Source organism: Aquarana catesbeiana, linkage group LG02, assembly GCF_042186555.1.
Source record: "Aquarana catesbeiana isolate 2022-GZ linkage group LG02, ASM4218655v1, whole genome shotgun sequence".
NCBI classification, from domain to species: Eukaryota; Metazoa; Chordata; class Amphibia; order Anura; family Ranidae; genus Aquarana; species Aquarana catesbeiana.
Window position 1 is genome coordinate 122,706,621 of NC_133325.1, and position 15,773 is coordinate 122,722,393.

General features: G+C 42.6%; 1 protein-coding gene across 1 annotated transcript in view; it reads left to right on the forward strand.

Annotated features, from left to right (window-relative positions):
• MTMR6 (myotubularin related protein 6) overlaps positions 1 to 15,773 on the forward strand; it is a 104,376-nt gene that overhangs the window by 17,229 nt on the left and 71,374 nt on the right. Inside the window, exons 2-4 of the mRNA XM_073613424.1 lie at positions 6,679 to 6,795; positions 9,908 to 10,070; positions 13,536 to 13,693. Coding sequence (XP_073469525.1) covers positions 6,679 to 6,795; positions 9,908 to 10,070; positions 13,536 to 13,693 — 438 coding nt within the window. The remainder of the gene's footprint in view (positions 1 to 6,678; positions 6,796 to 9,907; positions 10,071 to 13,535; positions 13,694 to 15,773) is intronic.

Below are 15,773 nucleotides of genomic sequence, written 5' to 3' on the forward strand. Positions count from 1 at the left end.
AGCAGACAGCTATCCTGAAGGTCTACAGAAGCCTGACATTGCACCCGCGATCACAGTCACATGACAATAAATAAATAAATCTTTCTTGAACATTTTTTTTAGGCAATAACATGGTGTAGGTGGAGATGATTGATGCTAGCTTTCATTTTGTTCAGACGGCTTCTGCATCCAAGGCTCCTTTTTTACTCTACAGTCGTTAGCAATTACACTTGACATATTTAATACTGATTTATTATATTTATTAATATTAAGCTTTTTGTGAGTCTCTTAGTGAATGTTATTAATCAGCGTACTATATCCCATCCCCATAGTGTTTAACTATTGGAGCACATGGAGGAGGAGGAAAGATGGGAGTGTAATTTACCACTGTGTATACACCCACTTGTTTGACTCTATAGTCATGTGGGCTGCACAGATAAGAAAAGGGAGCAAATGAAGAGCTTAGGAGGGAAATTAAATTAAGCATGCTCTGTAGAGGACACCATCTCGGCTAGACAATCTCAGGCTGCAGTGGGGACACCGAGAAGATGGGAGAGACAGCTGAAAGCAGGATCAACCAGATATATTTCACTCTACACAATACAAAAGCTTTAGTGGCTTTGTAAGTATATGCACTCTGCTATATTACATGTAATGTAAGTTTTTCATAGTCTGGGTTTAATGACACTTTAAAGGAGAAGTACAGCCAAAGCTTGTTTGGCTATATTTCTACTGTGGATCACAGGAGTACAGTTCATTTTGCACTCTTGTGACCCGTTTTCAGCAGACAGCGAGCTGAAGCCTGCTGACATCACAGAGCCGATCCAGGCTCGGGCCGGATCGTGACAATGAATTCAGCATCTGCCCACATGCCTGGACCGGCACCCAGGTCAGCCTCTCAGCAAGCCACAGGAAGCTTGAGTCAGTGGCTCCCGCTTCCTCAACAGTCTAATGCTCTAGTGAGTGTGTAAGGGCAGAGCAGAGAGTCAGTGAGAACTGAGCGGTCGGCAGTATTTGATCGCTCAGTTCTCAGTGTTAGAACCGGCGGGGGGACGGCTGCAGCATCGCACTGATCCTGCATCCAGCTAGGTAAGTATGATTTAAAAAAACAAATCACATATTTCTTTTTTAAGGTTTAACTTCTGCTTTAACATGGTGCCATCATCTATTTGTCAGCTTGCTGCCCCCAACAACACACTTTGGGGTTGATTTACTAAAACTGGAGAGTGCAAAACCTGGTGCAGCTGTGCTTGGTAGCCAATCAGCTTCTAATTTCAGCTTGTTCAATTAAAGTGGTTCTAAAGCCTAAACATTTTTTACCTTAATGCATTGCTTGCATTAAGGTAAAAATTGCTTAGGCATCAAATGTTGCCCCTCACCCCCCTTATACTTACCTGAGCCCTCATTCGATCCAGCGCTGTGCACATCTGCAGCTTTTTTCTCCCCTCACTTCCTGGTCTTACTGGCTTTACTGGGGCATTGGGGGCCGTTCGATCCCAGTGCTGTCAATCAAAGCAAGTGACAAGGGGTTGGAGTCCCGCTGTCTTTGTCAATTGACGCAGCAGCGGGGCTCGGGAAAAAGAATGCACAAGTGCCCCCATGGGATGCGGCTTCCCATGGGGGCACAGGGAGGAGCCAGCACCGCCGGCGGGGGACCCGAGAAGAGGAGGTTCGGGGCTGCTCTGTGCAATTCCATTGCACAGAGCAGGTAAGTATAGACATGTTTGGGATTTTTTATTTTTTGTAATTGTTTTAAGCTTTGACAAAACAAACCTGGAAGTTGATTGGTTTCTATGCAGACCTGAATCAGATTTTTCCCTCTCCAGTTTTAGCAAATAAACCCCTTTGTTTTTCTCTATCATTATAAAGTAACATGAACAGAAAGCAGCATGATCTCAGAATACAAAGCTGAAGTTGATGTTGCACAGGATCCTCGTTCCCCGGTTTGCGCAGTTGGCACAGTGCGTTCTGTGCATGTGGTTCTGTTTACATATTTCTAACAATGAGCACAGCTGTTATTGGTCGGTACATCTGCTTCAAGCCCTGGCTTGATTGCTTCCTTTGTTGCAATATGTGAAGAAATTCTTTGTTGGCAGGAAGTAAATTACCCCAGAATAATTGTCACCAAGGGAAAAAAAATCTTCTAGAGTGCTGTGGATAATCCTGGAACATTCTGAACCAATACAACTATGAATGGGCAAAACAGTGTTTTATTTTACCTTTTTATTATTATTATTATTATGTGGGATCATTAAAGAAGAGCTCTGGTCCAGTGCAAAAGCAGGGCATTCCTTTAAAAAAAAAGGAGATGCTAAAATCATGATTAAATATAAGACTTTTCATTCTTTCTGCTTATATAATATACTATATTATTTTGCTAATTGTTCATCAGATTGATGCACCAGAGATGGTAGGCACAGACACAAAGGGGTGTATTTCTAAAAAAAAAATATCTGCACAATTTGCAAAAAACAAGCTGCACAAAAGGAAATGTAAAAATCTGAATGTTCCAGTGGATGTTAAATGACGTAGTTTGGTGGTTTAAACCTCTGGCCAGGTGCCCCAACCACTGAGCAGGAAAGGGCACTCCGAATTGCCTTTGCCAAGTATTACATCACACCACACTGCGTATCACATGGATTATAAGGAATACTTCTCCAGTTCAAATAAGCTGAAGCTTCCAATATGTAAAAAAGGATGCTCTTGTGGTATCACTGTCTACCAGTACAAGAATAAGGCTATTATAATAAACTCAAAAAATACATAATAAAAAAAAAATAAAAATAATAGGTGTACATAAACCAATGAAAGGGAATATGTGATGGGAAATCACACAAATAAAACCACATAGGAAGGTAGGTCAGCCTCTCCTACCATAAGTAAATCTAAATAACACACACTTGTGTATAAAATGGCTAGTGATTGACATAAAGTAGCTCAATATCAAATCAGCGTTATAAAAGTCCTAAAAAACAGTCAAATATATATGGTGAGAAAAATATATTAATGCAAAAATGTGCTAGGTGATGAAACATGCACAACACACAGCCAAAATGGGATTAGTGTCTCTTCTTCCAGTGCAGTGACATCTCCTGTGCTGATTGGCCTCTCACCTTACTGCTGTAAGGTAACAGATAATGGATAATCTGTGAAACTTCAATGGTTTAGATCAGCTCTCCTGTGGTTAGCCCAGCTGATGGATCTCTCGCACTGCAAATTTCAGCTCCTCTCCTAAGCCAGGTGATTCCCCGGGATGGTTGTTATGGCTCCTCCAGGTAAATCTCATGGTCCTTCCCGGATTTCTCTGTGTAGTGTATAAAAGAGAGGGATTCCCAGATAGTGTAGTAACATTTTGATATGTTTATTGAATAAAACTGCTAAATAAATTAGTTATTACTACACAGGGAAATCCAGGAAGGATCCCCACACCACAAGATTTACCTAGAGGAGCCGTAACAACCACCCCAGGGAGTCACCTGGGTTAGGAGAGGAGGACCCCTAGAGTGAGCTGGAATTTGCAGTATGAGAGAACCATCAGCTGGGCTAACCACAGCTGATCTAAAGCATTGGAGTTTCACAGATTATCCATATATGCTGTTACCTTACAGCAGTAAGGTGAGAGGCCAATCAGCACAGATGTCACTGGAAGAAGAGACACTAATCCCATTTTGGCTGTGTGTTGTGCATGTTTCATCACCTAGCACATTTTTGCATTAATATATTTTTCTCACCATTTATATTGGACTGTATTTTTAGGACTTTTATCATGCTGATTTGATATTGAGCTACTTTATGTCCATCACTAGCCATTTTATACACAAGTGAATGTTATTTAGATTTACTTATGGTAGGAGGGGCTGACCTACCTCCCTATGTGGTTTTATTTGTGTAATTTCACATCACGTATTCACTCATTCATTGGTTTATGTACACCTATTATTTTTTTGATTATTTGTTTGAGTTTTTTATAATAGCGAAGCTTCCACTATACCAATGGTCATCAACCCTGTCCTCAGGGCCCACTAACAGGCCAGGTTTTATGTATTACCTTGGGGAGATGCAGACTAGAATACTGCATCACTGAGCAGCAAATGATATCACCTGTGATGTATTTCAGTTATCTTGCAAACCTGGCCTGTTAGTGGGTCCTGAGGACAGGGTTGATGACCACTGCACTATACCATCAGTAATATTGGGGGAAATAGGTTGCTCACTTTGCATAGGAATTATGCTCAGAGCTCAGTGAATGTGGTGAAAGTTCACTTTTCAAAGAATACCCAAACATGTGCAATGTGCGGAGCATCACCGCAATTGCATCCAGAGGAGAAGAAATGTCATAGGCATGATTCTTGGTAATGGCTAACTGATATGCAGTAAACCAGTACACTTATAACTCCGCTTATCAGATGTGGTTTTGTTGACATTGCTGTTATTGAGTTTTCTGCTGTAAACAGTAACTTTGTCTGTTAAGTAGGACAGTGGTTACGTGTTGCCATGGCAACACAGGGCCGCCTTTTCCTCTTGAATCATTTAGTTTGACTATAGAGAAGTGACTCCGCAATCTTTTCCAGTCCTAGGTTTAGAAAAATCTTTTTAAACAGAATAAGGGAGCATATGTTGTAAAGCGCTGCGCAAACTGTTGGCGCTATATAAAACCTATATAATAATAATAATAATGTTTTCCTTCAAGGGGAACAAAAGCCTAACTATAAGGCCTCGTTCACACAGGCATACTATAGCATACACCTACACAGATATGCATAGGTGTTCCGTGCATCCCCATGCAGGCAGTCCCATACTTGTCAGTTGGGAAGCAGAGGCTGCCCAGACACAGCTGCTTCTCCCAATGTGACAGCTGCGCAGGTGAAAGAGTCAGAGCGTATGCGTTTGGGGCCATGCACTCACATGGCTGTCAAATTGGGAGCAACGGCTCTGTCTGTGCAGCCGCTGTATCCCAATTGACATGAACGGGACTGCTTGTGTGCAGCTACACGGAACACCTGTTCATCCTCAAGCTGGCAAACACAGTCCTTGCATGGGCGTACGCCATAGTACACCCATGTGAACAAGCTGATGTGATGTTCCCTTCCCCTCCTCCTGCCTAACCTATATAAAAAAGATGTGTGTACTTAACTATTCTTAAAGGAGTTGTAAAGACAGAAGGTTTTTTTAATCTTAATGCATTCTATGCATTAAGATAAAAAGCCTTCTGTGTGCAGCAGCCCCACTCAGCCCCCCTAACACTCCCTCTCTGTCCAGTGATGTCCACAAGTGCTTCAGCCACCCGAGATCCCCCCTCCTGATTGGCTGAGACACAGCAGCGACATCATTGGCTGCTGCTGCTGTCAATCAAAGTCAGCTAGCCAATCAGGGGAGAGAGGGGGCAGGGCCAGGGTGGGGGCTTCGTGGCTGAATGGACACAAGGAATTGTGACTTGGCACGGGTGGCCCCATAGCAAGCTGCTTGCTGTGGGGGCACTGAACAGGAGGGAGGGGCCAGGTTTACAGAAGAGGGACCCAAGAAGAGGAGGATCCAGGATGCTCTCTGCAAATCCATTGCAACAGAGCAGGTAAGTATAACATGTTTATTATTTTTATAGGGAAAAAAATTAGACTTTACAATCACTTTAATCTGCTCCTGTCAGCTCACATGATCCTGGTGCTCTGGCTCCCCTGTGTCAGTGAGTGGCTGCCGCAGGGGAGAGGAGGAAGCACCGACAACAGCTGGGTCATGAGAGCCTATGGGTAACATCACGACTGCCGGACTTCACAGCTGTTGTCGAGCGCTTCCTTACAAAAAGCTGCAGGATCAAGTGACTAGACCAAAGTGGAGTGAAAATATGTGAGTTCACAGATCTTTTTTATACAGGATAGGTGAGAGGAGGGGGAGAGAACATTTTTAAGAATAGGTAAAGTTAGAGTTATCTTCCACTTTAATTACATGTAATGTTTCATTATTACCAATCAGATAATTAGTTTAGTGGTTTTTAAAAGAATTCACCTCCAAAAACTTTACATCATTTTGTAGTCCTTCCTCTGTAATTAAGTTTTTTTTTTTTTTTTTATTAAGACTTATGATCTACACTGTATTGTTTCAGTTATTTACAGATAAATGCTGAAAAATTGTGATTGCATAGGTTGTCACCTCCCTTGCTGTGACCCCCACCAATGAGCTGTGGTGCAACCAACCGCCGGCATCAGAGCGGATGGCTGGTCCGTGTCTGCTTTGTTTATGCAGGCTGGTTGGATGTAAATGGACTGCCTGTCTGTTTACGCCCAACCACCATCCAATCTGATCCGCCAGATTGCTGGGGAACTGATCCTAATCCTTCTATTGTTAGTGGATCGGATGTCGGCAGGTGTCAGTGGACAGATGACTGTTGACACCTGTCGCTCCATAGAGGAGACTGGAGAGTCCGATCAGGTCCACCCATGTGAAAGGGCTCTTAGACTTTAGTAATACTTTAATATGTGTTGCCTTGTGTGTTAAATTGTGTACTTACTTTGGTATACAAGCCTATTTACTAGCACAGAGCATGCCCACTATGCCTCTGAGAACCCTTTTTTGCCTCTGCAGAAATGTCACACTACTTTGCTGGTATACATTTGCCTAGGACGGCTAAGATGTCCTTGACATCCTGCTATATATAGAGCTTTGCTATTATGCGTACCTGAGTCCTTTTTCTGTTTGTTTTTGCAGGTGGAGCAGGTGAAGTTATTGGATCGCTTCAGCCCTAGCAACAAATCTTCTTCTGGGACGCTGTATCTCACTGCCACCCACTTATTGTTTATAGACTCTCAGCAAAAGGAAATCTGGGTAGGCAATTGTACAGTGAATGTAATGTGTTTACAAAAATCTTATAATATGACATTTAATATTCAAACTGGAAGCTGAGCAGACAACCACCAACCTGGCCCTGGGAAGGGCTCTTCTGATAACACTGAGTGCCTTGTTAACCGCTATTAAAGTGGTTATCCATGTATTTGTAAGCTGATATTCAGCTATTGTGAATAATAAGTACCTGCTGAGTGTCGACTTCTGTCACAGCTATTGATTTTCTCCTTTTTCTTACAATTAAAGGATAAGTTCACCTTAGTAATAATAAATGCACACCTTTTTTGTAGGTAAAAAACAAATGTGCATTTATTATTTTTTTTTACTCAGCAACCTGTTTGGCTTTGAACCCGAGATCAACAGATCACAGATGCAATGCCAGGCTCCTTCAGACACTCCGTACAGCTGAGTACGGGCAGACAGTTATTGAATTGCAGGAAGACTCGATGAACTACGAAGACGCACACTGGTGCCCTCACAGTTCATTGAGAACTACAAGCCATCAGCTGCTGTAGCCAACGGTAGATGTGGTTCATTCACAGAACTCTATGAATGAATTACACGGCCATGTGGACAGAGCCCCGCACAGCCACGCAGGTCTAGGTTTCTGACAGTGGGTGCAAGGAGAAAATCTTCCATGCACTGTCACTGGGAGGGCGGGATTAGAAGGGAGAGGAGACAGTAGCTGGAAAATGTTACATGTTCCACCCTAAATATGGGCGGAACTTGTAACATGTTCCAAAGGTGAACTTATCCTTTAAGGCTGGCAATAGATAAGTCCGTTATTTTGGTTCAACCAGTGGGTTGAACGAAAAAAATTGACCCAATTCCCCCATCCACACATTTTATTATGATAGTGTTACGTTCTGTTTGCAAAGTGGCTAATGTAGAGTAGCCATATGCCAGGACAGGGTATGAAATGAAGGTTGAGTGTCTTTGCATTACGTTTGGTTTAATAAATGTAGATAATAGTATAAGTGTATGTGCCTCCCGTTTATATTACATAAAACAATTTATTTGAACTTTTAACCACTTAAGGACCACCCTCATTTTGAGATTGGGGTGTTTACAAGTTTAAAACATTTTTTTTTGCTAGAAAATTACTTGGAACCCCCAAACATTATATATTGTTTTTTTTTTCTAACACCCTAGAGAATAAAATGGCAGTCATTGCAGTACTTTTTTTCCCACCGTATTTGCGCAGCACTTTTGTACTTTTTTTTGGAAAAAATCACTTTTTTGAATAAAAAAATAAGACAACAGTAAAGTTAGCCCATTTTTTTTTTATATTGTGAAATCATCAAAAGTATGCCACCCAGTTAAGTTAATCAGAGCTTGTAGTAATTAATAGGTACCATCATCCTTAGTCTATATAAGGCAATGTTAATTGAAAAAGGGGGAAGGGAAAACCAAAAGGACCTCTCCAATCCGGTCCTACCTTTTTCCTAGGGGTCTTAGGACTATTGCGGTACCAAAGGGATATAGACCATATTATGTAAAATCATTAGTTTATTAAAGGATAAGACATTAAAAGAATCCATACAAGGATAGTCCTAAGACCCCTAGGAAAAAGGTAGGACCGGATTGGAGAGGTCCTTTTGGTTTTCCCTTCCCCCTTTTTCAATTAACATTGCTTTATATTGTGAAAGATAATGTTACACCAAGTAAATTGATACCCAACATGTCACGCTTCAAAATTGCGCTAGCTCGTGGAATGGTGTCAAACTTTTACCCTTAAAAATCTCCATAGGTGACATTTAAAAAATTCTACAGGTTGCAGAGGAGGTCTAGGGCTAGAATTATTGCTCTCACTCTACCGGTCACAATGATACCTCACATGTGTGGTTTGACCACTGTTTTCATATGCGGGAGCTACTCACGTATGCGTTTGCTTCTGCGAGCGAGCTCGTCGGGACGGGTCGCTTTAAAATTTTTTTTTTTTTTCTTATTTATTTTACTTTATTTATTTTTTCACTGTTTTTTAAAAAAAATAATTGGATCACTTTTATTCCTATTACAAGGAATGTAAACATCCCTTGTAATAGAAAAAGCATGACAGGTCCTCTTAAATATGAGATCTGGGGTCAAAAAGTCCTCAGATCTCATATTTGGACTTGAATGCAAAAAAAAAAAAAATGCATCTTCCCCTCACTCGTCTCCATACCACAGACGTGACAGGTCCCGATCACCTCCGTCGCTACCGACGGTTCCAGTAAGCAGCAGAGGTCGCGGGAGAGCGGCGGGAGGGGGGGTGGCACCTCTCCCGCCACCAATAACTGTGATCTTGCGGCGAATCTGCTGCAGAGACCACCATTATCGTAAACACGACCAGCTCCTGAAAAGATGGACACCTCGATTGTGGCAGCAGCTGCTGCCGTTACCGAGATATCCGTCTTCAAAGTGCCGACGTATATGTACAGGAGGCGGTCGGTAAGTGGTTACAATGGCCAGGTCAGTTCTACAGAAGCTTTTGTATTTTCCAGACAAAATGTATTCACAGACCTTTGATAATATAAACAAACATTTTGGGAAAATTTTTTTTTTTATACTTGCCAGAAACGCCCTGTTGCTATGTAGTGCTCCTAATCTGCCACTTCCTGGTTCGCGGCGCTCCTCGACGCTTCCTCCCTCGCCTGTGCTCCTGGGAAATGTGAGTCATCATTTCCCAGGAGTCTGTGGGCAGTACTGTGATCAAAAATCGTGTTATTTCCCAACAGGTTGCCATAACAACGGGGCAGGACCTTCCTCTGTTGCCGTCCGTTGTTATGGCAACTTTTGAAACAATTGACGCTACAGATGCTGAAGAATCGCGCATGCGCGAGATTGAGAGGTGCATGCTGGTTACCCAGCATGCACCTCTCCATTGCTATTCCCGGAAGAGGTATCAATTGGGCTTCACGTGCCCGCATTCATCATGGCAACGGCCAGAAGAAGTTTTACTAAATTGTGAGTTTAAAACAAATATATTATCAACATCCACAATCGTTTTTAATGTTAATAATGCATTATGCTTGTATACCAGAAAAATAAAATAAAAAATGTGGCCAGAACTCCGCTTTAAACAATGTGGCTTATACATGTGTATCTGTAACAGATTCTACACCATCACATTGCTGCGGTGGAGAAGCTAGCTCTCACAACTACCGGCTGCCCTTTAGTGATACAATGCAAGAATTTTCGAGTGGTCCACTTTATAGTTCCCAGGGAGAGGGACTGTCATGACATCTACAACTCTCTGCTACTGCTGTCAAAGCCAGGTAAGATATAACTGCCATCCCCATATTATAATTGTTTTGTATCTATGCTTTTCCCAACATATATGATATTGAAATATAACAGGAGAAAACATAGCCATACACCAATATCAGTATTCAGTAGTTTTATGTATTTACCAAGATGAAAACAGCACTTCTCCGCCTATGTCCTCAAACTCTGATGTGTTTCACCCTTTAACAAGGCCTAATTGTACACGTCAGAGCTTCAGAATTCATCTTGTTAAATAAATGGATTACTGAATGCTGCTATTGGTGCGTGGCTAAGGCTTCTTCTGTTGGATAGAAGCCTTGGGGGGGGGGGCAGGCACTTACTTTGCCAGAATTTTGTTACCCTGTCCCAACTATTTGGAGACATGTTTCTGCCATTAGTTTCAAAATGAATTTATTTATTTCTTATAATTTGGCACATTTTCTGAGTTTAACCACTTTAGTACCACGCTATAACCAACAGACGGTTACAATGTAGTACTATAGTTTTGGGGGGGCAGTCATAGTTGTCCTCCCGGAAACCTTCCCCCGGGGTCATGTGTCGGCATGCTCTGTGACCGCTGTGTTCTTTGGACACAGCTGATCACAGATGGGGGTATAGGGACAATCACAGTGGCCCTTTACCATGTTATCAGCTGTGTCTAATCCCAGCTAATCTCATGTAAACAGACTTGATGGTTATCGGCAGTCCTTAACTGACGCACTATGTCTGTTTGAGGAAAGGAGTGCCGATTACCGGCAAGGCTGTCAGCACACTGTTTACACTGATAATCAGAGCACTGATCATCAGTGCAGCCCCATCTGCGCCCTGATTATTAGTGCATCCCCATTAGTGCCGACTATCAGTGGACATCAATGCCCATCGTTATAGCCTCATTAGTGCACATCATTGAAGAAGAAAAATTACTTATTTGCAAAAATCATTTCTTTTTCTCCAAAATGTTCATTTTTTTTTTCATTTGTTTAGCAAAAAATAAACCCAGTGCTGATTAACTGCTTGCCAACCAGCGCACGACGATGTACGTTGGCACAATGGCACTGCTGCGCAAATGGGCATACCTGTACTTCCCCTTTAAGACACGGCTTAGTGGACACATGCGGGCCGCGTACTCCACGAGCGTGCTCATGGGTCCCGTGGACTCCATTTCCGCCAGGAGGCCGCGATCGTGACACGGAGTGACAGAACGTGAAAATGTAAAAAAGGCATTTCCCTGTTCTGTCTAGCAACATGACAGGGATCTACTGCTCCCTGTCATCGGGAGCAGTGATCTCTGTCATGTTGTAGTGAGCCCATCCCCCCACAGTTGCAATCTCTCCCTAGCACACACTTAACCCCTTGATCGCCCCCTAGTGTTTAACCCCTTCCCTGCCAGTGTCATTTACACAGTAATCAGTGCATTTTTAAAGCACTGATCGCTGTATAAATGTCATTGGTCCCAAAATAGTGTCAAAAGTGTCTGATGTGTCCACCGTAATGTCGTAGTCACGATAAAAATCGCAGATCGCCGCCATTACTAATAAAAAAATTAATAATAAAAGAACCTTAAAGCTATCCCCTATTTTGTAGATGCTATAACTTTTGCGTAAACCAATCATTATACGCTTATTGTGATTTTTTTTTTTTTCTTTAACAAAGATATGTAGAAGAATACATATCGGCCTAAACTTAGAAAGAAATTAGTGTTTTTATATATTTATATATCGGAATTTCGGGTTGGAATTTCCGACAACAAGGTCCTATCACACATTTTCCGTAGGAAAATCCTATCGTGTGCACAGGGCATAATTGTTTTTTATTTTTTGAAACTATTTCTTTAGATCCTAAAAGGCTGGAGGAATCTACAAATTTAATTTCTTGATTTGCCCACTGGGGTTTTAGTTCACTTCTTCCCTGTTACACCCGACCACTCTTATGCCCCGTAGGACCTTGTTGTCAGAAATTCCGACCGTGTGTAGGCTCCATCACACATTTTCCATCGGAATTTCCGACACACAAAGTTTGAGAGCTTGCTATAAAATTTTCCGACAACAAAATCCGTTGTCGGAAATTCCGATCGTGTGTATACAAATCCGACGCACAAAGTGCCACGCATGCTCAGAATAAATTAAGAGACGAAAGCTATTGGCCACTGCCCCGTTTATAGTCCCGACGTACGTGTTTTACGTCACCGCGTTCAGAACGATCGGATTTTCCAACAACTTTGTGTGACCGTGTGTATGCAAGACAAGTTTGAGCCAACATCCGTCGGAAAAAATCCATGGATTTTGTTGCCGGAATGTCCGAACAATGTCCGACCGTGTGTACGGGGCATTACCTGTAAGATAGGAGAAGGAGGATATATTTCCACAGATTCCCCCCTTTGCCTTATATATATATTTTTTATATCCTTCCAAAAGAAAGAATAACAAATTTAGGGCGGCGCCATATGTACCAGAGGTTACAAGCATTGTTTCTGTAGCTTAGGGCTTTTGCCTTAGTTGGAAATAATGTTTATAACAATGTTTTATAGACGGATTTTTTTTTCACATGGCACTATAAGGATGTCATTATACTCACAATGAGCCAGAGTTGTGCAAGATTTACTTTGCAAACTTCTTTGCCATCTGTTTTGCAATAACCAAAGGGTCTTCTATTCCCCAGCAACATTTTGAGTTTATAGCAGGTGAGAGTCAGCAGCTGGGGCTGATATTTGTCAGACATTTGTAAACACAGTGTTAAAGTATAGCTAAAGGCAAAACATTTTTTCTTGGATAGAGTGGAGAGGGATTAGAACACCTGTCAGTTTTATATTGCTCTCTGTGCCCCCATTCACAATCTCTATTCGTCCTGTTTACTGTTATCACCAAAAGTGAAAATAAATAAAAATGCATAATTTTGGGTTGTTGCCAGAACAGAAGGGAAATCTTCCAATGGGAACACTAGTTCTGGTGACTCAGGTGATAACAAGGATCTCCCTCATTTTGGGGGGATTTCCTCTCACTTCCTGTATTGGCTATGGGACAGGAAGTGAAGGGAAATTAACACCCCCACCCAAGTGGGACACAGATGTAAAAAAAAGACTGACAAGCATTACAACCCTACTTTATTCTTTTGCAAAATGAATAACAATATTTTGCCTTGAGTTCTAGATGAGTGGCTGCAGCTAAGGCTGATTTGTGTCAGACAGTTGTACACACACCCTTATACTGTACATGTCTGAGCCAGTATCTCATTTGAAGAAGTAGATGCTGTCCCTGGATGATGTCTGTATAAAGAATGCTGCTGTCTTGTTGGTAAAAACAGATGACAGCTTTGTCGGGGGGGGGTAACTTGTGATTTCTGTGAGAGATAATAGCATATATGAAAGTAAGTGATGCTAGAATCTAGATCCACTTTAAGGTGATATAAGATTCTGATATAATATGACAGATATTATAGTATGTAAAAGATGACCTGATCCTATTGATTTTTTTCTTTAGTGCGATATGCTGATATCTATGCGTTTTCTTATAACCCTAAACAAAATGAGAAGGAACGAATTCTTGGATGGCAGTGCATAAACCTGAAAGAAGAGTATCAGCGAATGGGGGTCCCTAATTCTTACTGGCAGTTGTCTGATGTCAATAGAGATTACAAGGTAATTCCACACTGCAGGTGTCCCAGTCGCTTATTGTGCCTGTTGAATTAGGTAGACCAACTGAAATTCACTTCATGGGCGATCCTGTTGGCATCCTTCCGCTCCACGTCGTTCGACTGAAATATCAAAGAAGCCGAGTGGAAAATCGTCAGTCAAGCAGCGGCTTACAGAATACAATAGCTGGCACTGCAGCTTCATCTATCTGCGCTGTGTAATGTGGATATAGAATTTTTTTTTTCTTATGCGTTTGGTTATTTTAGAAAAATCTGTCATTGTATGGTCACTTACTTAAATGTAGTTTTCCTAATTAAAGTGGTTGTGAAAGCAGATTTTTTTTTATCTTAATGCAGTAAGATAAAAAGCCTTCTGTGTGCAGCAGCCCCCCTAATTCTTACCTGAGCCCCATCTCGATCCAGCGATGTGCACGAGAGTCTTGGATGCCTAGTACTCTCCCTCCAAATTGGCTGAGACAGCAGCGAAGTGCCATTGGCTCCCGCTGCTGTCAATCAAAATCAGTGAGCCATTGAGGAGAGAGAGGGGGCAGGGCCGGGCCATGGCTCAGTGTCTGAATGGACAAAAGGAGCTGCAGCTCGGCTTGGGTGCCTCATAGCAAGCTGCTTGGTGTGGGGGCACTCAACAAGAGAGAGGGGCCAGGAGAGATTAAGACAAAAAACCTTCTGTGTGCAGCAGCCCTGCTAATACTTACCTGAGCCCCATCTTTCTCCAGCGATGTTTCACGAGTGCCTCAGCCATCCGGGACTCCCCCCCCCCGATTGACTGAGACACAGCAGCGCCAAGCTGCTTGCTGTGGGGGCACTCAACAGAAGGGAGGGACCCAAGAAGAGGAGGATCCGGGCTACTCTGTGCACAACCACTGCACAGAGCAGGTAACACATGTTTGTTATTTTTAAAGAAAAAAAAAAGAGAGTTTAGTATCACTTTAACCACTTCCCGCCCGGCCTATAGCAGATTGATGGCTGAGAAGTGGTTTCGTTATCCTGACTAGGCGTCATATGACGTCCAACAGGATAAACCGCAATTGCGCACCCGCGGGGTTGCATATCGTGGCGATCTCTGGTGTGTCAGTCAGACACACCGCATCTCTGATTGAGGTAAAGAGCCTCTGACAGGGGCTCTTTACAACGTGATCAGCTGTGTCCAATCACAGCTGATCACAGTGTAAACGGGAAAAGCCATGTATCAGCTTTTCTTCTACTCGCGCTGACAGACGCGAGTAGAGGAGAGCCGATCGGCTGCTCTCCTGACGGGGGGGCTTCACTGATTGATAGTCCCCCTGAGGATGCCCACCCAGAACCACCAGGGATGCCCACCCATGACCACCAGGTAAGCCCACTAGAGCCCACCAGGTATGGCAATCATTGCCCATCAGTGATGCCTGCCAGCGCCTCTGATCTGTGCCGCCCATCAGTGCCACCTATCAGTGCTGCTCATCAGTGCCACCTATCAGTGCTGCTCATCAGTGCCACCTATCAGTGCTGCATATAAGTGCCAACTCATCAGTGTCATTCAGTACTGACTCATCAGTGCCTGTCAAAATTTTCGTTCTTTTTTTTTTATTTGTAGCGCAAAAAATAAAAACCCCAGAGGTAATCAAATACCACTAAAGAAAGCTCTATTTGTGGGGGAAAAAAATGATAAAAATTTTGTTTGGGTACAGTGTCGCATGACCGCGCAATTGTCATTTAAAATGTGAAAGCACTGAAAGCTGAAAATTGGTCTGGGCAGGAAGGGGGGAAGTGCCCGGTATTGAAGGGGTTAAATGGGTTCAGTTATCTAGCTGAAATGTTTTTGTCTTTGATTAGGGAATGGTTATAACTCCATCAGTTTTTTTTTTTTTTTTTCCCCTTGGCTCCCATTTGGTTAATTTTCTACCAAACTTCCTGCCCTAGTGACAGCATTGTCATTAGAAAAGGAAGTGGCCAGATATCGCTCTAACAGTGACACAATGGCAGTTAAACCCCTTTTTATTAATAGGTTAAGAAAAGAGTGAATCCTCCGGGTAATTTTCAGTTGTTCCTGTTTCCCCACTGGATGTTTTCCCTTACAACCAACGTCACCA